The sequence below is a fragment of the Anolis sagrei genome, chromosome Y (assembly GCF_037176765.1).
Source record: "Anolis sagrei isolate rAnoSag1 chromosome Y, rAnoSag1.mat, whole genome shotgun sequence".
Lineage (NCBI taxonomy): Eukaryota > Metazoa > Chordata > Lepidosauria > Squamata > Dactyloidae > Anolis > Anolis sagrei.
Genome location: NC_090035.1, coordinates 76,716,269 through 76,740,674, shown reverse-complemented (window position 1 = coordinate 76,740,674; position 24,406 = coordinate 76,716,269). Strand labels below are relative to the sequence as shown.

Here is a 24,406-nt window from a genome sequence, read left to right as displayed (position 1 = left end):
GGGCTCTAATATAGACTATGTATACTTTCTGAGCGAGAAGCTATGAAGCTGGAGCGGAGAACGAGAGCTACAGGGAGGAGAAAGGACTTTGCCGCAATTAAGGAGAGACTTTAATTAAACGCTTTATCTCCTGATCTCATTTCTCTTCCCCCGAACCCAACCTTGGGAGGCAGAGATCAACAACGAAAAAACAACAAAACATGTTCTCCCAGTTTAGGAAGACAGGAAAAGAAAGTCTCGGGGTGCATCTACACCGCAGAATTGATGCAGATTGATACCAGTTTAACCTCCATGTCTCAGAGTCAGAGTTTTGCAAGGTTTTTATAGCCTCTTCTACCAAAGAGTGTTGGTGCAACGCCGAACTAACAGACATTGAGTTATTAAAGTGGTGTCAAAGTGCATTAATTCAGCAATGCGGACGCATCCTTTGCTGCAGAAATCAATGAATTGCCGCCAGCTGGTTGACGTCGTTGCCGTCTCGCCCAATTTATGCACGATTTGGCATCTGCTGCATCAATTCCCGTCCTTTGGGGAAAAGGAGATAAGCAAAGCCCATCTGGTTCTGTATTTGCATTGCACCTGGGACCCACTTTGGAAAGAGAAGTCAGCTGCTCCAGTTTCATAATTTAAACCTGGCCATCCAGACAAACCCCAAAAAGGCTTCGGCTGAGAGAGGAAAGCATGGAAAATGCACGTTTCCAGGTTTCACCGAACTCCCCATTGGGTCAAGCACTCCGTGCAATGCTCATGCAAACATATAAGCTTTGTTTACATCCTTGAAAAATATTTCCCCAATATTTCACTTTCACTGCATCTTGTTATTGTGTCCCTCTCTAACCTTCTCCAACGTAAACCTCCCCAGTTCCCTACACATTTCCTTTTAGGGATTTGTGGCTCCCAGATCTTTGGCCATTCGGGTCACGTCCAGCTTGACCATCTCCTTCTTGGGTAAGGTACAGGTAAAGGTATTCCCCTGACATTAAGTCCAGTCGTGTCCAACTCTGGGCGGTGGTGCTTATCTCCGTTGTTCGTAGATATTTCCAAGGTCATGTGGCCGGCATGACTGCATGGAGTGCCATTACCTTCCTGCCGGAGCGGTACCTATTGCTCTACTCACATTTGCATGTTTTTCAACTGCTAGGTTGGCAGAAACTGGGGCTAACAGCAGGAGCTCATGCCACTCCCCGGATTTGAACCTGCAACCTTTCGGTCAGCAAGTTCTGCAGCTCAGTGGTTTAATCCACTGCGCCACCAGGGTTCCAGTGCTTTGGTCAGATCAAAGAGAGATTTAACCAAAGCAGAATAGAGTGGGACTATGAATTCCCTTGATCTAGACACTAGACCCTTATTGATGCAGACTAAAACCTTCCTTCCTTCCATCCATCCATCTTTCCCTTGGATCCTAAAACTGGAGGAGGCCACTACGACCACCCAGTTTGTTCGTCCATCCATCCATCCATTCATCCACCCATCCATCCATCATCTTTCCCTTGGATCCTAGAACTGGAAGACCAAGAACCATCCATTTCCTCCTTCCTTCCTTCCTTCCTTCCTTCCTTCCTTCCTTCCTTCCATCCATCCATCCATCCATCATCTTTCCCTTGGATCCTAGAACTGGAAAACCAAGGACCATCCATTTCTTCCTTCCTTCCATCCATCCATCCATCTTTCCCTTGGGTCCTAAAATTGGAAGAGGCCAGGAGGACCATCCATTCATTCCTTCCATCCTTCCATCCATCCATCCCTCCCTCCCTCCCTCCCTCATATCCTAAAATTGGATGTAGACATAAAAACCATTCTGTTATTTCTTCCTTCCACTCACCCACCCATCCATCCATTCATCCATCGTTCCCTTGGGTCCTAAAATTGGAAGAGGCCAGGAGGACCATCCATTCATTCCTTCCATCCATCCATCCATCCATCCATCCCTTGGATCTTAAAATTGGAAGAGGCCATAAGGACCATTCAGTCCGTCTGTCTATCCTTCCTTCAGATCCTAAAATTGGAAGAGGCCACTAGAACTACCCAGTTTGTTCGTTCTTCCATCCATCTGTCCATCCATCTTTCCCTTGGATCCTAGAATTGGAAGAGGCCACAAAGACCATCCATTTCTTCCATCCATCCATCCATCCATCCACCCATCCATTCATCCTTCCCTTTGATCCTAGAATTGAAAACCCTTCCTTCCTTCCTTCCTTCCTTCCATCCATCCATCCATTCCTCGGATCCTAAAATTGGAAGAAGCCATAAAGACCAGTCAGTTCTTTCTTCCTTTCTTTCATCCATCTTTCCCTTGGATCCTAAAATTAGAAGAGTTCACTAGGACCATCCAGTTTGTTCATTCTTCCTTCCTTCCATCCATCCATCCATCCATCCATCCATCCATATTTCCCTTGGATCCTAGAATTGGAAAAGGCCACAAGTATCATCCATTTTTTCCTTCCTTCCATCCATCCCTCAGATCCTAAAATTTCAAGAGGCCATTAGGACGATTCTGTTCTTTCTTTCTTTCTTTCTTTCTTTCTTTTTTCTTCCTTCCATCCATCCATTTATCCATATTTCCCTTGGATCCTAAAATTGAAAAGAGGCCACAAGGATCATCCAGTTCATTCATTCATTCATTCCTCCATCCATCCATATTTCCCTTGGATCCTAGAATTGGAAAAGGCCACAAGGACCATCCTTTCCTCCTTCCTTCCTTCTTCCATCCATCCATCCATCCATCCCTCGGATACTAACAATGGAAGAGGCCATAAGGACCATTCCATCCACCCGTCCATCCATCCATCCATCTTTCCCTCAGATCCTAAAATTAGAAGAGGCCAAAAGGACCATCTGGATCTATCTATCTATCTATCTAGCTATCTATCTTATTCTCTCCCATCCATCCATCCATCCATCCGTCTATCCATCGTTCCCTCGGATCCTAGAATTGGAAGAGGACACAAGGACCATCCTTTCCTTCATTCATCCATCCATCCTTCCTTCCTTCCATCCATCCTTCGGATACTAACAATGGGCCATAAGGACCATTCCATCCGCCCGTCCATCCATCCATGTTTCCCTCAGATCCTAAAATTTGAAGAGGCCAAAAGGAACATCTGGATCTATCTATCTATCTATCTAGCTATCTATCTATCTATCTATCTTATTCTCTCCCATCCATCCATCCAACTAACCATCATTCCCTCGGATCCTAGAATTGGAAGAGGCCACAAGGACCATCCTTTCCTCCTTCCTCCCTCCCTTCCTTCCTTCCTTCCATCCATCCATCCATCCATCCATCCATCCATCCCTCGGGTACTAACAATGGAAGAGGCCATAAGGACCATTCCGTTCGTTCGTTCGTTTGTCCATCCATCCATCTTTCCCTCAGATCCTAAAATTAGAAGAGGCCAAAAGGACCATCCGGATCTATCTGTCTGTCTGTCTGTCTGTCTGTCTGTCTGTCTATCCATCCATCTATCTCTCTATCTAGCTATCTTATTCCCTTCCATCCATCCATCGTTTCCTTGGATCCTAGAATTGGAAGAGGCCACAAGGACCATCCTTTCCTCCTTCCTTCCTTCCTTCCTTCCATCCATCTATCTATCCATCCATTCCTCGGGTACTAACAATGGAAGAGGCCATAAGAACCATTCCGTTTGTTCGTTCGTTCGTCCGTCCATCCACCCACCCATCTTTCCCTCAGATCCTAAAATTAGAAAAGGCCAAAAGTACCATCCGTATCTATCTATCTATCTATCTATCTATCAATCTATCTATCTATCTATCCATCCATCCATCCATCTATCTCTCTATCTAGCTATCTTATTCCCTCCCATCCATCCATCCATCCATCCATCGTTTCCTCGAATCCTAGAATTGGAAGAGGACACAAGGACCATCCAGGTCGGTCGGTCGGTCGGTCGGTCGGTCGGTCTATCTATCTATCTATCTATCTATCTATCTATCTATCTATCTTATTCTCTTCCTTCCTTCCTTCCTTCCTTCCTTCCTTCCTTCCATCCATCCATCCATCCATCCATCCATCCATCCATCCATCCATGCTGTCTGTCTGTCTGTCTGTCTGTCTGTCTGTCTGTCTGTCTATCTATCTATCTATCTATCTATCTATCTATCTACCGTATCTATCTTATTCTCTTCCTTCCATCCATCCATCCATCCATCCATCATTCCCTCAGATCCTAGAACTGGAAGAAGACACAAGGACTATCCAGTTCTTTCTTTGCTCCTGTCTTACTTTTTTTCTTTCCTCCCTTCTCACCGACAGAATTGGGCCAAACTTCCCACACAAAACCACCATTACCAAAGGAACATACGTGATCCTTCTGACACCCCTGCACGACCCCCTTAGGGGTCGCAACCCCCAGATTGAGAACTGCTGTACTAGACATTTCTCCGTACCGGGTTTCCCCAACCCACTCACCGGCCAGGCAAAGTCGAAGGGCATGACCACTCGGTGGCCGTGGTCGGAGTGCTTGGGGTGCCCGGCGGAGAAGGTGTTGCCCCCGAGGAGGGGGGTGGCGGCGGTGCCCAGGACGCAGGGCCCCCCTGGCTGCACCCGCAACTGGTACTCCTTCAGGCAAACGCGGAAGAAAGTCCGGCACGGATCATCCTCGGGGCAGGGCGGCTCCAGCCCTCCACGGCAGCAGCGCCCGTCCGCCAAGATGCCCCTCTCGTTGCGCATGAACCGGATCTGGAGCTCAAAGGTGCCCACGGCTTCGGCAACCTGGAAGTGAGATAGTCAAGGAGAAGCCGCATGAAATGCAATGGACTTGCGGTTAAGCGGAACTCTCAAGCAACCGACAAAAAAAATCAAAGAAGTAATAAATGTAGAAATAGTCCACATTTGACCTACTGCCACTATCACCTTGCAACTAAACAGAGGAGACTATTATTCTATGACTCTCGGTTAACCGGAATCCAAGTAACCAAAACTCTCAAGCAACTGGCATAAGAAATTTGAAGAAATAATACTTTTAAACAAAAATAAAAACCAATTTAAACTGCCATGAATGTGTACTTTGCACCAATGATCAATCCCTATGGTTAAGAAAACGCACTCAACATATGCTCAGAGGAACCTTTGCCATGAATATATACTTGGCGTCAATAATCAATCCCTATAGTTCGGAAAAGACACTCTGCATATGCTCAGAGGGACCTTTGCAATGAGTATGTACTTTGCGCCAATGATCAATTCCTATGGTTAGTGAAAGGCACTCGGCATATGCTCAGAGGAACCTTTGCCGCACCAATTATGAATCCTTAAGGTTAGGAAAAGGCACTCTGCATATGCTCAGAGGTAGTTTTGCCATGAATATGTACTTTGCACCAACGATCACTCCCTATGTGGTTAGGAAAAGGCACTCTGGATATGCTCAGCGGGACCTTTGCCATGAATATGTACTTTGCGCCAATGTTCAATGCCTATGGCAAGTAAAGGGCACTCTGCAAATGCTCAGAGGAACCTCTGCCACGAATATGTACTTCACACTAATTACCTATCTCTATGGTTAGGAAAACACACTCTGCATATGCTCAAAGGCACGTTTGCCACGCATATGTACTTCGCTCCACTTATGCATTCCTATAGTTAGGCAAGGGCACTCTACATATGCTCAGAGGAACCTTTGCTATGAATATGTACTTCGTGCCCATGATCAATCTATCCAGTTAGGAAAACACACTCTGCATATGCTGAGAGGCACCTTTGCCACGAGTACGTACTTTGCTCCACTTATGAATTCTTATAGTTAGGCAAGGGCACTCTGCATATGCTCAGAGGGACCTTTGCCACGAATATGTACTTTGCACCAACGATCACTCCCTATGGTTAGGGAAAGGCACTCTGCACATGCTCAGAGGCACCTTTGCCACGAATATGTACTTTGCTCCACTTATGAATTTCTATAGTTAGACAAGGGGACTCTGCATATTCTCAGAGGCACCTTTGCCATCAATATGTACTTTGCGCCAATGATCAATCCCTATGGTTAGAGAAAGGCACTCTGCACATGCTCAAAGCTACCCTTGCCATGAATATGTGCTTTGCACCAATGTTCAATGCCTATGGCAAGTAAATGGCACTCTGCATATGCTCAGAGTTACTTTTGCTATGAATATGTACTTTGTGCCAATTCCTTATGGTTCAGAAAAGGCACTCAACACATGCTCAGAGGTACCTTTTCCATGAATATATACTTTGCGTCAATGATCAATCCCTATAGTTCAGAAAAGGCACTCTGCATATGCTCAGAGGTAACTTTGCAATGAATATGTACTTTGCACCAACGATAAATCCCTATGATTAGGGAAAGACACTCTGCATATGCTCAAAGATCTCTTTACTGCACCAATTATGAATCCTTAAGGTTAGGAAAAGGCACTCTGCATATACTCAGAGGTACTTTTGCCATGAATATGTACTCTGCACCAATGATCAATCCCTATGGTTAGAGAAAGGCACTCTGCATATGCTCAAAGCCACCCTTGCCCTAAATATGTACTTTTCGCCAATGATCAATCCCAATGGTTAGGAAGAGGCACTCTGCACATGCTCAGAGGTACCTTTGTCACGAATATGTACTTTGTGCCAATTCCTTATGGTTCGGAAAAGGCACTCTGCATATGCTCAAAGCTACCCTTGCCACGAATATGTACTTTGTGCCAATGTTCAATGCCTATGGCAAGTAAAGGGCACTCTGCATATGCTCAGAGGTACCTTTGTCACAAATATGTACTTTACAGCAATGATCAATCCTTATGGTTAGGAAAAGGCACTCTGCACATGCTCAGAGCTACCTTTATCACGAATATGTACTTTGCAGCAATGATCAATCCTTATGGTTAGGAAAAGGCACTCTGTATATGCTCAGAGGCACCTTTGCTACGAATATGTGCCAATTACTGGGATTCAAAACAGGTTTGACGGCTGGGGTTGGGAGTGATTCCGGGCCAAAGTCCTAGGGGCCAGGGCATGGTTTCCTTTTGAGCGGCTTTTAAAATCCCAGACAAGTCCAAACAGAAAAGGAACACAGGAATATATTCCTTTTTTCGTTTTCCCGGGGCGTTTCGGGAATTTCCTCTGTAGTGTCGAAACTACCTCCGGGGAAAAAATAAATACGCTTTTGGCGTTTAGTAGAGAATTGGGGACCAGATGCAAAAATAAATAAGGAAAATAACCCATCGACCTGTTCAAACGAAGTAATGATATGCAAATTTGAAACAAACAAATTTGTTTACATTGTGGTGCACCTGCAAGACGTCTTTCCGACCAAACAAACACATTTGTTTACGTTGTTGTGCGCCTGCAAGACGTCTTTCCGACCGATGGCAAAGCTATCGCAAGGAAAATAGAGGAAGGGATACATAGTGCAGCCAAAGGAGTGGGCAGCGATTCCCAACCCATCGCTCGGGGAGGGGGGCAGATCCGCCACACCCGACGCTGGCATCCCGATGAGGAAATCCATCATCCCCAAGGGAGGCTGGGCGTTGCTGGAGCGAAACACATGCACAAGCAGGGTTGTGGCACATCTGCTCTCTGCTTTTGCTCGGGGGCCGCTCGCTTGCCAGATGTGGAGCCGCTCATACGCCAAGATGGGCCGTTTCTGGCCCAGGAGGAATGCTGTGGCCACCCAACTGGCCCACATGGCCACAAACTCTGCAGCTATGCCTTGCGATGATGATCCAAATATATTTTGGATTGCTTGCAATAGATTTACAATTGCTTAGATAGGTGGTGAAGCCTCTTTCTCTGAACATAGTCCAAAAGAACTTGTAATGGAGCTCTGTGTGTGTATCAGGCATGGGCAAACTTGGGCCCTCCAGGTGTTTTGGACTCCAACTCCCACAATTCCTAACAGCCGCTAGGCTGTTAGGAATTGTGGGAGTTGGAGTCCAAAACACCTGGAGGGCCCAAGTTTGCCCATGCCTGATTAGACCTAATAATAATAATAATAATAATAATAATAATATATAAAGACCTAATAATATATATATAATAGATATATATAATAGACCTATATATATAATAGACCTAATAATAATAATAATGGAGCTGTATATGTGCATGTATGTGTGTGTATATGTGTGTGTGTGTGTATATATATATATATATATATATATATGCACACACATATATATACACACACATACATGCACATATACAGCTCCATTATTATGTCTATTATTATTATTATTATTACTATTATTATTATTATAAAACCACATGTTGTGCAAAGGACACAAACATTGTTTAGAACACATTTAGTTATACTGCTCTATTATTACTATTATTATTATTATTATTATTAGGTCCATTATTATTACTATTATTATTATTATTATTATTAGAAAACCATGTTTTGTTGTTCAACGGACACAAATATTGTTTAGCACACATACAGTTATACTGTTCCATTATTATTAATATTATTATTACTATTACTATTGCTCTATTATTATTATTATTATTAGGTTCATTATTATTACTATTATTATCAGAACACCATGTGTTGTTTTGCAATGGACAAAAACATTGTTTAGCACACACATACTTATACTGCTCCATTATTATTATTATTATTATTATTATTAGGTCCCTTATTATTATTACTATTATTATTATTATTATTATTAGAAAACCATGTTTGTTGTGCAAAGGACACAAACATTGTTTAGAACACATATAGTTATACTGCTCCATTATTATTACTATTGCTCCATTATTATTATTATTATTGTTATTATTATGTCCATTATTATTACTATTATTATTATTATTAGAAAACCATGTTTGTTGTGCAAAGGACACAAACATTGTTTAGAACACATATAGTTATACTGCTCCATTATTATTACTATTGCTCCATTATTATTATTATTATTATTATTATTATGTCCATTATTATTACTATTATTATTATTATTAGAAAACCATGTTTGTTGTGCAAAGGACACAAACATTGTTTAGAACACATATAGTTATACTGCTCCATTATTATTACTATTGCTCCATCATTATTATTATTATTATTATTATTATTATTATGTCCATTATTATTACTATTATTATAATTGGAAAACCATGTTTTGTTGTGCAAAGGACACAAACATTGTTTAGAGCACATATAGTTAAACTGTTCCATTATTATTATTATTATTATTATTATTGCTCCATTATTATTATTTCCATTATTATTACTATTACTGGAAAACCATGTTTTGTTGTGCAATGGACACAAACATTGTTTAGCACATATACAGTTATATTGTTTCATTACTATTATTATTATTATTGCTCCATTATTATTATTAGGTCCATTATTATTATTACAAAACCACATGTTGTGCAAAGGACACAAACATTGCTTAGTGCACACATACTCATACTGCTCCATTAGTATTATTATTATTATTATTATTATTATAGCTGATTATTATTATTATTAGGTCCATTATTATTATTATTATTATTATTATTTTATTTCTTATTTCAACAGTTTGTGCCTCTTGAACAACATTGCAATATATATACTAATATAGTAGATAGATGTTTTGTTGTGCAAAGGACACAAACATTGTTTAACAGACACAGACTCATATAGCTCCATTACTACTATTATTACAGCTCCATTATTCTTATGATTAGGTCCATTATTTGTTTGTTTGTTTGTTTCAACAGTTTGTGCCCCTTGCACAACAAAACATCGCAATATATATTAATATAGTAGATGTTTTGTTGTGCAAGGGACACAAACATTGTTTAACAGACACAGACTCATATAGCTCCATTATTACTATTATTACAGCTCAATTGTTCTTATGATTAGGTCCATTATTATTATTATTTAATTGCTAGTTTCAACAGTTTGTGCCTCTTGCACAACAAAACATTGCAATATATACACTAATATAGTAGATAGATAGATAGATATAGATAGATAGATATTGTTGTGCAAGGAATATGAACATTGTTTAGCACACACATACTCATACTACTCCATTATTATTATTATTATTATTATTATTATTATTATTATGCTTGTTTCAACAATGTTTGTGTCTTTTTCACAACAAAATATAAACACTAATATAGGGCGTGTTTGTGTGTATGTATACATATATTATGCAAAGGACACAAACATTGTTTAACACACACATACTCATACTACTCTATTATTATTATTACTATTATTATTAAGCTGCTTGTTTCAACAATGTTTGTGTCCTTTGCACAGCAAAATATAAACACTAATATAGTGTGTGTTTGTGTGTATGTATATATATATTATGCAAAGGACACAAACATTGTTTAACACACACTTATTATTATTATTATTATTATTAAGCTGCTTGTTTCAACAATGTTTGTGTCCTTTGCACAGTAAAATATAAACACTAATATAATGTGTATTTGTGTGTGTGTGTGTGTGTGTGTGTGTGTGTTTTGTTATGCAAAGGACATAAACGTTGTTTAACACACACACACTCATACTACTCCATTATTATTATTCCTATTATTATGCTTGTTTCAACAATGTTTGTGTCCTTTGCACAACAAAATATAAACACTGTTTGTGTGTATGTATGCGTGTGTGTGTGTATATATATATATGTTTTTTATGCAAACGACACAAACATTGTTTAACACAAACATACTCATACATATTCATTATTATTATAGCACCATTATTATTATTATTTAACAATAATTACTATAACACCATTATTATGAATAATAATACTTAATAATTTATTTATTGTTTCAGGAGCAGATCAAACAGTTGTATTGCATTTTTAAACAAACAAAACAAAACAAAACAAAACAAAACACAAAGTTTGCAAGCTTGGTAGTTGATTAATCAACTTTAATAATAATAATAATTTTTTAACAAACAAACAAACATAACAAAACACAAAGTTTGCAAGCTTGGGAGTTGATTAATCAACTTTAATAATAATAATAATAATAATAATAATAATAATAATTTTAACAAACATAACAAAACACAAAGTTTGAAAGCTTGGTAGTTGATTAATCAACTTTAATAATAATAATAATAATAATAAATATATTACTATATATAATATAGTATATATATATATTATATATATATAATATAATAATTATTATAATTATAGTATAATAATATATAGTAATATAATATATATATAATATATTATATAATATATTATATATATATATATATATATATATATATATATCTACATATATTACTGTGTTTTGTTGTGGAAAGGCCACAAACATCCATGTCCTTTGCAGAACAAAATATAGTAAGATATATATATATATATATAGTAAGACAATAGCATATCAATATATATTGTACTCTAGTTTGTTGTGCAAAGGACTCAAACACTGTTCATGCAGAACACAATATAGTAAGACCTATTGATTATCTATCAATCTATGTATCTATGTATCTATGTATCTATCTATCTATCTATGTATCTCTCTATCTCTGTATCTATCTATGTATCTCTCTATCTATGTATCTATCTCTCTATCTATGTATCTATCTCTCTATCTATGTATCTCTCTATGTATCTCTCTATCTATGTATCTATCTCTCTCTCTATCTCTCTATCTATGTATCTCTCTATCTATGTATCTCTCTCTCTCTCTATGTATCTCTCTATGTATCTCTCTATGTATCTCTCTATCTCTCTATCTATCTATCTATCTATCTATCTATGTATCTCTCTATCTATGTATCTCTCTATCTATGTATCTCTCTATCTATGTATCTATGTATCTATCTATGTATCTATCTATGTATCTCTCTATCTATCTATCTATCTATCTATCTATCTATCTCTCTATCTATCTCTCTATCTCTCTATCTATCTATCTATCTATCTATCTATCTATCTATCTGTTTTGATGTGCCAAGGAGAACCCTCTCTGGCTCCCTTCTCCCCAGAATGGCCCATCCCAGCCCCCCAAAGCCAAGGCATGCCTAGAGATCCAGAGACAGGATGGGTCTTCTCACCTGTCCGCCCAGGTAGAGCAGGAGGAGGAGGAGGAGGAGGAGGAGGCAGGTGGAGGGGGGCCCAGGGGGTCTGGGCGGGGCCATCCTGTCCGGGGAAGCCCCTCCCTCCCGGGACCCCGGCCCTGGAAAGGCTCCAATGCCTCCTTTCGCCTCTTTGGCCCCAGCAGCACAGACACAGGCAGAGAGACTGAGAGAGAGACACAGACAGAGAAACACCCAGCAGCAGCAGCAGCAAGAGGCAGAGGACACGCCCCCTTCCCACCCCGCAGCCAATCGGGGTGCCGCTCCCCGCGAGGACACGCCCACTCTCCCCAGGGCAGGGCCAAGAGCACCAGGGAAGGAGAGGGAGCATCCACACTGGGAGGGCAATGCGGGTTAGCACCACTTGGGATGGACATCCTGGCAGGTGGAGTTTGGCAGAGAAGGCTAAAGGGGTTGTAAAGCCAAGGCTGCATTTGCACTGTGCGATTTACTAATATTATACTATTATTGCCATTATTATTATTATTATTATTATTATCATTATTATTATTATTATTATTATTATAGAAGTACTATTACTACTACTACAGACCTTGTAAGACTAGGGGTGCATTTGCATTGCACGATTTATTAGTATTACACTAATATTACCATTATTATTATTATTATTGCTACCAATATTACTATTATTACTATTATTACCATGACCACTACTACTATTACTACTACTACAGACCTTGTAAAACTAGGGGTGCATTTGCATTGTACGATATATTAGTATTACACTAGTATTACCATTATTACTACTATTACTATTACCATTACTACTACTATTATTACTACTAGACGTTGTAAAACTAGGGGAGCATTTGCACTGTACTATTTATTAGTATTATATTATTACCATTATTATTACTATAGTTACTATTACCACTACTACTATTACTACTATTACAGACGTTGTAAAACTAGGGGTGCATTTGCATTGTACGATTTATTAGTATTACACTAGTATTACCATTATTACTACTATTACTATTACCATTACTACTACTACTATTATTACTACTAGACGTTGTAAAACTAGGGGAGCATTTGCACTGTACTATTTATTAGTATTATATTATTACCATTATTATTACTATAGTTACTATTACCACTACTACTATTACTACTATTACAGACGTTGTAAAACTAGGGGTGCATTTGCATTGTACGATTTATTAGTATTACACTAGTATTACCATTATTACTACTATTACTATTACCATTACTACTACTATTATTACTACTAGACGTTGTAAAACTAGGGGAGCATTTGCACTGTACTATTTATTAGTATTATATTATTACCATTATTATTACTATAGTTACTATTACCACTACTACTATTACTACTATTACAGACGTTGTAAAACTAGGGGTGCATTTGCATTGTACGATTTATTAGTATTACACTAATATGACCATTATTATTACTACTACTATTACTATTATTACTATTACTACTAATCGACATTGTAAAACTAGGGGTGCATTTGCATTGAAGCCACAGGTCCGCAGTTTGGGTGTCCTCTTGGATTCTTCGCTCACACTTGAGGCTCAGGTGTCGGCGGTATCCGGGAGGGCCTTTGCACAACTGAGACTTGTACGCCAGCTGCGACCGTACCTCGCGAAGGCTGATCTGGCCGGGGTGGTCCATGCTTTGGTCACCTCTAGAATGGATTACTGCAATGCGCTCTACGTGGGGCTGCCCTTGAAGACGGCTCGGAAACTTCAATTGGTCCAGCAGGCAGCAGCCAGGATACTAACCGGGGCTCATTATCAAGAGAGGTCTACCCCTCTGTTTAAGGAGCTCCATTGGCTGCCATTTATTTTCCGAGCCCAATTCAAGGTGCAGGTGCTCACCTACAAAGCCCTGAACGGTTTGGGACCACCCTACCTGCGTGACCGCATCTCCATCTACGAACCCACACGCTCGCTCCGGTCATCTGGGGAGGCCCTGCTCGTGATCCCACCCACGTCGCAAGCGCGCTTGGTGGGGACACGGGACAGGGCCTTATCTGTGGCGGCCCCCCGACTCTGGAATGCCCTTCCAAAAGATCTTCGACAGGCCCCTACTCTAGCAGTTTTCAGAAAGAACCTAAAAACTTGGCTGTTCCGATGTGCCTTCGCAGATTAGGAATCCCCATCCCAAGTCCTAGAAGCACTTTAGTACAATCAATATTACTGCACACCGCACTATTTAATCCTACGTTCCTCCTGCCATTTCAGCACTTTTAACCCTGTACCCCATTGCGCCGGCCGGCCCAGTTTTAAAGTGTCTTGATGTATTGTCACTGTTGATGTTATTTTGCTTAATTATTTTGATTTGCTTTGTTTATTGTTGTGTTAAGTTCTACTGTATTGTGTTCTGAGGCTTCGGCCTGTGTAAGCCGCATCGAGTCCTTCGGGAGATGCTAGCGGGGTACAAATAAAGTTAATAATAATAATAATAATAATAATAATTGTACAATTTATTAGTATTACACTAATATTACCATTATTATTACTACTACTATTACTATTATCATTACTACTACTAGACATTGTAAAACTAAGGGTGCATTTGCATTGTACGATTTATTAGTATCACACTAATATTACCATTATTATTACTACTACTAATATTACTATTACCATTATTACTACTACTATTACTACTACTACTACAGACATTGTAAAGCTAGGGGTGCAGTTGCACTGTACGATTTATTAGTATTATATTATTACTACTACTATTATTATTACTATAGTTACTATTACCATTACTACTACCATTATTACTATTAGACGTTGTAAAACTAGGGGTGCAGTTGCACTGTACGATTTATTAGTATTATATTATTACCATTATTATTACTATAGTTACTATTACCACTACTACTATTACTACTACTACAGACATTGTAAAACTAGGGGTGCATTTGCACTGTACTATTTATTAGTATTATGTTATTACCATTATTATTACTATAGTTACTATTACCACTACTACTATTACTACTACTACTACAGACATTGTAAAACTAGGGGTGCATTTGCACTGTACTATTTATTAGTATTATATTATTACCATTATTATTACTATAGTTACTATTACCACTACTACTATTACTACTACTACAGACTTTGTAAAACTAGGGGTGCATTTGCACTGTACTATTTATTAGTATTATGTTATTACCGTTATTATTACTATAGTTACTATTACCACTACTACTATTACTACTACTACTACAGACATTGTAAAACTAGGGGTGCATTTGCACTGTACTATTTATTAGTATTATATTATTACCATTATTATTAGTATAGTTACTATTACCACTACTACTATTACTACTACTACTACAGACATTGTAAAACTAGGGGTGCATTTGCACTGTACTATTTATTAGTATTATATTATTACCATTATTATTAGTATAGTTACTATTACCACTACTACAGACGTTGTAAAACTAGGGGAGCATTTGCACTGTACTATTTATTAGTATTATAATATTACCATTATTATTATTACTATAGTTACTATTATTACCATTACCACTACTACTATTACTACTACTGCAGACATTGTAAAACTAGGGGAGCATTTGCACGGTATGATTTATTAGTATTATATTATTACCATTATTATTATTATTACCATTACTACTACTAAATGGAGTCTCCTAATTTACTTATTATTATTTTATTTATTATTATTTATTTTATTATTTAATTAATCATCATCAAAGATACTGCTTTCCATCTTGTTCAAACCTCCCATAGAGACAAATGCATTTGCAGTACAGATGCTGTCTCCCCCTGCTGGCCAACTCCGGTAAATACATCCTAAAACTTTTTGTTTGTTTTGTTTTGAACTCAAATTAGTTTCTGTAATTGCAGTTCTTTTCTTCATGCTGAATATTCTTCCTTGGAGTGGAATTTTGTTTTATTTGTGTTTGTGACCCTCAAATAAATGTGATCCAGTCTACAAAAGCTTAGGCTTTGAGCCAAAAACCAATTCTTCTGCCCAAGAAAATACAATTCCCATGCATCGCTCAACCCAAAAGCAAGCACAGCTCTTTCTGGGTTGTTGTAGGTTTCTCCGGGCTATATGGCCATGTTCTAGAGGCATTTTCTCCTGACGTTTCGCCTGCATCTATGGCAAGCATCCTGAGGATGCTTGCCATAGATGCAGGCGAAATGTCAGGAGAAAATGCCTCTAGAACATGGCCACATAGCCCGGAGAAACCTACAACAACCCAGTGATTCCGGCCATGAGAGCCTTCGACAATACAGCTCTTTCTTCCGGCCACTCTCCTTTATTATTATTTTCAGGATTTGTTTTAGGGCTAAAACAAAAGCTGCCCCCTTGACATCTCCTGGCCGGCTTCTGCTGGACTTCACAAAGGCCTCTTTGTCCTCTTGGAAGAGGAGAGAAAAGCCCTTTGGTGGCCTCGGCAAAGGGATCAGACCTTTCTCAGGCTTCGAAAAGGAGGGATCCACTCCTCATTGGCCCACCGGGTTCCTTTATAAACAATGCCTTCAAAGCTCTCTCGGAAGAGCCAAGGTCTTCCCCATCTGTCTAAACAATCGGTTCCTGACTCAGAGATGTCTTGCTTTTGCTCTTTGCAAGGCAAGTTAGAATAATAATAATAATATACATCACGCAGTCCTAGACACTTGGGAAGTGTTCGACTTGTGATTTTGTGACGGAATTCTGGGATTTGCAATCTGATCGGGCCCTAGCCTTCCTTGGAAGAGAAGGCTGAAGATTTTGCAAAACTACAGCTCTCATTTTTCAAAAGGAAAGAGGGGTCTGTCTGTATTTCCCCCATAAAACAGTGAATCCTTTTACCAGAAGGTGGTAGTGTTACTTACGGAAATTCATCCTCTCTCTCAGGGGAGCGTGCTCGCTCTATCCATGTCCAACATCTACACAAATGACCAGCCATTGCCAGAAGGGACAGAGAGTTTCATCTATGCTGATGATCGTGCCATTACCACTCAAGCAGGGAGCTTTGAGATGGTAGAACAGAAGCTTTCCGAAGCTCTAGGTGCTCTTACTGCCTATTACAGGAAAAACTAGCTGATCCCTAATCCATCTAAAACACAGACATGTGCCTTTCATCTCAAGAACAGACAAGCATCCCGAGTTCTGAAGGTCACCTGGGAAGGAATCCCACTGGAGCATTGCAGCACACCCAAATACCTGGGAGTCACTCTGGACCGTGCTCTGACCTACAAGAAGCACTGCCTGAACATCAAGCAAAAAGTGGGTGCTAGAAACAATATCATACGAAAGCTGACTGGCACAACCAGGGGATCACAACCAGATACAGTGAAGACATCTGTCCTTTGCGCTGTGCTACTCTGCTGCTGAGTATGCATGCCCGGTGTGGAACACATCTCACCACATTAAAAGAGTAGACATGGCTCTTAATGAGACATGCCGCATTATCACAGGGTGTCTGCGCCCTACACCACTGGATAAATGACACTGTTTAGCCGGTATTGCACCACCTGACATCTGCCGGGAAGTAGCAGCCAATAGTGAAAGGACCAAGGCAGTGACATCTCCAGCTCATCCCTTGTTTGGATATCAGTCAGCACGCCAACAACTTAAATCAATAGTTTTCTAAGATCTACAGAGACACTCGCTGGAACACCTCAGCAAGCGAGAGTCCAAAAGTGGCAGGCTCAAACCCAGAACCTCAATCCATACCAAATGAGAGACCAAATGAGAGACTCCCCCCTGGGCACACAGAAGACTGGGCGACTTGGAAGGCGCTGAACAGACTGCACTGTGTCACCACGAGATGCAGAGCCAACCTTCAGAAATGGGGCCACAAAGTGGAATCCACGACGTGTGTGTGGAGAAGAGCAAACCACTGACCACCTGCTGCAATGCAACCTGAGCCCTGCCACATGCACAAGGGAGGACCTCCTTGCGGCAACACCAGAGGCACTCCACGTGGCCAGATACCGGTCAAAGGACATTTAATCAACTACCAAGTTTGCAAAATTTGTGTTTTTCTCTCTGTTTGTTTGCTTTGTTCTGTTAGAAATGTAATGCAATGGTCTGGTTGCCCCTGACATGATAAATAAATAAATATCCTCTTTCTTTTTCCGAAAGAGAAAAAAAACAAAACACCCTGCAAATCTTTCAATAGTCACTTTATTTTTTAACATCTTTTTTTTGTTTTGTTTTAATTACAGACAGTAAAATAGCTCAGTCGGTAGGAGGGCGACCGGGTGTATAAAAACCCTCCATGGTCATCATCATGGGAAAACGGAAAAAAAAAACATCCAAAGTGCTTTTTGGAGATTCGCTGGTTCCTCTCTTTCTTTCTTTTTGTTTCGGCCACAAAAGAAAAGAAAAAGCAGCAGCTTCGTCTGGGGTTTGTGAGAAAGACGTCTTCCTTTCAAAGAGTGGGGATGGTTGGTTGGTTAACAGGGCAAAGAGGAGGAAAACCTATAGGAAGCAACACCCTGTTTCCTTTTAATCGGATCCATAGGCAAAAATGGGACCTTGGTGACCTTCGTCTCTATGCTTTTGTGCCTTGTTTTGGATGAAAAAGGAAGGAAACGGAGAGGTGGCGGAGGAAGAAGGGATGGTTAGTAACCAAGAAGTAACTCCTAAATCCAGATGGATCTATACTGGCATATAATCCAGTTTCGGAATACAGATTAACCACATTGGTTTGGATTATTTGAGACCACACTGCAATGTATAGTGTTCCCTCACTTATTGTGGGTGTTACGTTCCAGGACCACCCGCGAAAAGTGAAAATCCGCAAAGTAGGAATGCTGAAAAACCTACAGTAACCCAAGGATAACTCCTAAATTCAGATGGATCTATACTGCCATATAATCCAGTTTCAGAATACAGATTAACCGCATTGGTCTGGATTATTTGAGACCACATTGCCATATCCAGTGTTCCCTCACTTTTTGCGGGTGTTACGTTCCAGGACCACTCGCAAAAAGTGAAAATCCGGAAAGTAGGGATGCTCAAAAACCTACAGTAAGCCAGGGATGCTATATTTATTTTAATATTTATACATTATTTTAGTATTATACACTATTGTAAGTCTTTATAAACCCTCCCCGCACACTTACACACTACATAACCCTCCTTGAATGTGTTGTTCACGTAATCCTCGGCTTCGGCTTTAACCATACAGACAAACGCTCTTAAATCCATAGCTCTTCTAAAATTTATCAAACCAGCCCTTGCTGGCAGTGAATTTGCCTGATTTGGTGGCAGAACCAGTTAATGGCAATAGTCGAGTACCGCAAAAATGCCGCGATAAATATTTGACATTTTTATTGAAAAACCGCAAAACTGCGAGTCTGCGAAAAGCAAACTGCAAAGTAGCAAGGGATTACTGTAGTTCCGTTCCATGCAGTCAAGCTGCATCCCGAAACTGCATCATACAGAAATGTCGATTCAGCTTGAGAGGAAGTATCCTGAGTCTTTAATCACAATATCCCGATGAGATATCTGACTATTCAAGTGTTGTTATTCTACTTTTAACCTCACTTAAGATGGATCCTGGGATTTGCAGTTTAGTGAGGCCCGGGAACCCCTTGGCGGAACATGAGTGTGATGAAGTGTAAATTTTTATCTACAGTTAGGTATTGTTATAGATAAGTGTTTGTAAGGGTAAGTATACAGTATTGCATAATACTGGGGGATCATAGCCAGCTTAGCTCGCTTTGAGCTGAGTTGCTATGAAGATAGGGGTGGAGCCAACTGCCACTTGGCAGAGCAGCCATTTTAAAGCAGTCAGTCTGTGGTCGGTGAATTGCAGAAGTGGCTGGTTCTGTTGTGTGTGGAGAACCAGTGAGGATTCTGTAGTCAAAGAACTACAAGGGAAGGCTGATTCTTTGGTATTAAGAATCAGGAAGGTTTTGGCTTTGAGCCAATATAGTTTAGATAAGTCAAGTGACTTATTTATATTAAAAGTAACGGTTGTGGGAAAAGAGGGGAAGCCCTAATAAGCGTCTTTATTATAACAGAACCATCATAAGGATAAGCGTGTGCCTGACACAATCTGTTACAGAAAGAAACACCTTTTTAAAGGAACTAAGTTTGAGACCTGTTTGTCAGAAGAATTAGTCCTCATAAGAGTTATTTATGAATGTAACCTTTGAAGATCTGTACCTCTAAGAGAAAGGAAACTTTGAAACCATCAAGCTTCTGTACCTCAATAAACTTGTTACAGTTTCTTTTTAAAGTCAAGCCTATGTTACCATTCCTTTCCAAGTCAAGTCACACTACATATTGAAGAAAGACCAAAGCAACATTACAAGCTATTGGTTGTGTCATCAATATAATAAGCCCTCATAAAGAGGTGGCTCCTTTTACCAACTCTCTACATATTGATAATAGATATATTTATACAGCCTAACAATTTGGTGGCATCATTACAAATGAGTGGCCAAGCCTTTACAATTAGTAGCGGTAATATACGGGCACCTTCACAATGATGAACTGCAAATCCCAGGATCCAAGAGAAGGCAAGCCATAGAACTGAGAGTAGGGTAACGATTCTTTAAGGGTGTCGTGTGGAAGTGTCCTAAACTGGAAATCCAGTTTCCCCCAAAACACCTAATATTCTGCAATCTGCATCATATAGCAGTGTAGATCCAGTCTGAGATGAAGCAACCCTCACAATATCCCAATGAGGTATCTGACTATTCAAGTGTTGTCATTCTACTTGAGAATCCTGGGATTTGCAGTTTAGCGAGGACCAGGAACTCCTTGGTAAACTGCAAATCCCAGAATCCAAAAGGAGGCAAGCCATAGAATTGAGAGTGGGATAACAACTCTTTAGGAGTATAGTGCGGTATTGTCCTAAAATGGAAATCCAGTTTCTCCAAAAACACCTAATATTCTGGCCTAAGAGTGTTTCCATTGTGTCCATTCCAGAGAAAAATAAATTAGCACAAACTTGCCAATCTAGATTTCTTAAAAGAAGTCTCCAAAGGCTGGAGATCTTGGGAGGTCAAGATTCCAGATGAATTCCTATCTTTGCACAATGCCAACAGTGCCCTAGACTAGAGGCGAGAAAAACTGATGAGGTTAAGAGACCTAGAACGCTATATGGGTCAGTTCTAGACTCCCTGCAAAGATCTGCAAATCTTCCACCAGGAAGATCATCTTCGTCCATTCTCATAGGTGGACCCATCCACATAAGCTGCCCATCATAGATTTGCAGTAGTGCAGGCATGGGCAAACTTGGGTCCTCTCAGTGTTTTGGACTTCAACCCCCACAATTCCTAACAGCCTCAGGCTTAAGCAGCTGAGGGGGAAAAGGAAAGGGCCTGAGGCTTCTAGGAATTATAGGAGTTGAAGTCCAAAACACCTGGAGGGTACAAGTTTGCCCATGCCTGCAGTAGTGGCTTGCAGCTCTCAGTAGTGGGTTGCTGACTCCATTCCAGGTATTGGAAGGGATCTCCCCAAAGTGACGGACCTGTAGTGCAGTACCTGGGAGAGCTCCCTGAACACCTTGGGTTGAATCTGTTGCCCTGCAAAAGATGGTAAAGCTTGTAAGGCATTCCTAGCCAGGTGTAGACAACCCTGATGGGAGCCTAAAACAAGTAGAAGGGGAGTGATGTCAGGATCACCGTACCAGCACGGGACTGGCTGCTTTGGTTCTCCGCGGTGGTGGTGGTGGTGGGGAGGCTGGGTACAGTTGGGGAAGGTAGTGTAGATAATACATTTGTTTTGGGAGGGAAATTGAAACAGCAGTTAACAGACTGTGGGCACAGTGTTTCGCCAGTACGGGGAGGATGGGAGTTGGGGTTGATATATACAGGAGGGTTGAGCAGGGAAACTTTAGAACTGTCTTTTAGGATTGTGGAAAGAAGGAGTAAACCATTTGTCTCCAGCGTGTTATTGCCGTGAACTTGATTTTAACCCCAAGATCTTCCAGAGTCTGACAGAGAGGGAGCTGGCCACAGTTTCAGGGACCTTTCCTTCCTTCCTGGAAATCTGGATGGGAGTTAAGCTGTTGTATTACCGGGTGTTTCAATGGGGAACTTTAGAACTGTCTTTTTAGGATTGTGTAAAGAAGGAATAAACCACTTGTCTCCAGCGTTTTATTGTTATGAGTTTGATTTTAACTCCAAGATCTTCCACAATCTGATAGAGAGGAAGCTGGCCACAGATTTAAAGACCTTTCCTTCCTTCCTGGAAATTTGGATTAGAGTTGGGCTGTTATATTACAGGGTGTTTGAGCGGGAAACTTTAGAACTGTCTTTTTAGGATTGTGGAAAAAAGGAATGAACCAACTGTCTCCAGCGTTTTATTGCTGTGAGCTTGATTTTAACTCCAAGATCTTCCAGAGGAAGCTGGCCACAGATTCAGAGACCTTTCCTTCCTTCCTTCCTGGAAATTTGGATAGGAATTGGGCTGTTATATTACAGGGTGTTTCAGCGGGAAACTTTAGAACTGTCTTTTTAGGATTGTGGAAAGAAGGAATAAACCACTTGTCTCCAGCGTTTTATTGTTATGAGTTTGATTTTAACTCCAAGATCTTCCAGAGTCTGACAAAGAGGAAGCTGGCCAAAGATTTAGAGATCTTTCCTTCCTTCCTGGAAATTCCAAAGGCAACAATGACTGGGAATACACCGCAACCTTGATCCAACATTGGTTGGTTTCCCCTTCTTGGGACTGACATCCTGTTACTGATTTGCCTGGGCCACAGAGAGTTAAATCTCAACTTTGTGCTCCATCCAAAGATCTCCACTCTCTAGTAGATCTCAAGCCCTGGTAGATCTCAAGCCCTGGTAGATCTCAAGCCCTGTTATTAAAGGGAAATGTGGCAATATCCAGCTTCTTGGTGGAAAGAAGCACACTCCACGTGAGAATATGCTCTCATTTCTTCCAAGCTAAGACCAGCGGCTTCCCTATCACTTCCTATTCACTCTTTGTCGCTGAAATAAGAGTCTGTTCCTTGAAAGCTGTTGGGAGGACACAGAACTGTGTACAGGAAGCTATTTATCCCTGACAATATCACCACAAGACTGTCAACCAACCCCATCCATCTACTCCAGTGGTTCTCTTCCAAGGTAACATCAGTGGCTTCTCTATGGTCTGAATCACTTCCTTTTCACTCTTCTTCCCTGAAATAAGAGCCTGTTCCTTGATAGTTACCTGGAGGACACAGAACTATGCATAGCAGTGGTTCTCAACCTGTAGGTCCCCAGATGTTTTCGCCTTCAACTCCTAGAAATCCTAAAAGCTGGTAAACTGGCTGAGATTTCTAGGAGTTGTAGGCCAAAACACCTGGGGACCCACAGGTTGAGAACCACTAATGTATAGGGAGCTATCTGTCTCTATTGATATCTCCATAAGACTGTCAACCAACCCCACATCCATCTACTCGAGTGGTTCTCAACCTGTGGGTCCCCAGATGTTTTGGCCTTCAACTCCCAGAAATCCTAATAGCTGGTAAACTGGCTGAGATTTCTGGGAGTTGTAGGCCAAAACACCTTGGGACCCACAGGTTGAGAACCACTAATGTATAGGAAGCTATTTTTCCCTATCAATATCACCATAAGACTGTCAACCAACCCCACATCCATCTACCCCAGTGGTTCTCAATCTGTGGGTCCCCAGATGTTTTGGCCTTCAACTCCCAGAAATCCTAACAGCTGGGATTTCTGGGAGTTGTAGGCCAAAACACCTGGGGACCCACAGGTTGAGAACTACTGATCTACCTGCTTCTGGATATTGAGCCTGGGAAGGAAGAGTCCGTATCGTAAAGGAGGATGAGCACAAGGACCAAGGGGAGGGGGAGAGAAAAAAAACAAAACAAAACAGTAGATTGTAGGGAATAAATACAATCTTCCAATATATATATTTTTTAAAAAATCGTTTTGTTACACTCTGGCTGCCGTTTCCTCTCGTGCCGCTAGTGCATTGACAGAAAAAAAACAAAATGAGAAAGAAGGGTCCATGCCCTGCCTTTTTTTTGTATGAGGTGGAAGGGCGTGCGTTACTGACGCAACCCCCCAACCCCTGGAATTGATGTTCGGGGCATTAACACCCGCTCTCCCTCCATTCTCTTGCCCCCCTCTTGCTTTGTAATGAAGGATGATGCTGGAAGAAACTGTAACCAAAATAATAATAATAATAATTGAGAAAAGGAAAACCAGAGTCGTTTGCCGAGCGCAAAAATGGGTGTCTCCTGACCAAAGGGGAGGAAAGGGGGGCGAGGGCCAACGGCGGAGGCGGCGACGGGCAGGCGGTTTACATCATCCCCAGCTGCAGCAGCGAGTTGGCATACATCATTGGCTTGACGTTTGGATGAGGCTGGAAGGAGGAGAAGACCAGTGAGCCATATTTTTATCTGGGTTAT

General features: G+C 40.6%; 2 protein-coding genes across 2 annotated transcripts in view; both read right to left on the bottom strand.

The window, feature by feature from the left end:
• The window catches only part of LOC132780546 (protein jagged-1-like), a 42,202-nt gene extending 29,784 nt beyond the window's left edge, over positions 1 to 12,418 (bottom strand). Inside the window, exons 1-3 of the mRNA XM_067462436.1 lie at positions 12,327 to 12,418; positions 12,021 to 12,207; positions 4,430 to 4,732 (exon numbers count right to left, since the gene is read on the bottom strand). Coding sequence (XP_067318537.1) covers positions 4,430 to 4,732; positions 12,021 to 12,207; positions 12,327 to 12,418 — 582 coding nt within the window. The remainder of the gene's footprint in view (positions 1 to 4,429; positions 4,733 to 12,020; positions 12,208 to 12,326) is intronic.
• A 5,776-nt stretch (positions 12,419 to 18,194) lies between these two features.
• LOC137095148 (serine/threonine-protein phosphatase 5) overlaps positions 18,195 to 24,406 on the bottom strand; it is a 44,861-nt gene continuing 38,649 nt past the window's right edge. The window contains exon 13 of the mRNA XM_067461453.1: positions 18,195 to 24,360. Within this exon, the coding sequence (XP_067317554.1) occupies positions 24,298 to 24,360 (63 nt within the window). The 3' untranslated portion in view covers positions 18,195 to 24,297. The remainder of the gene's footprint in view (positions 24,361 to 24,406) is intronic.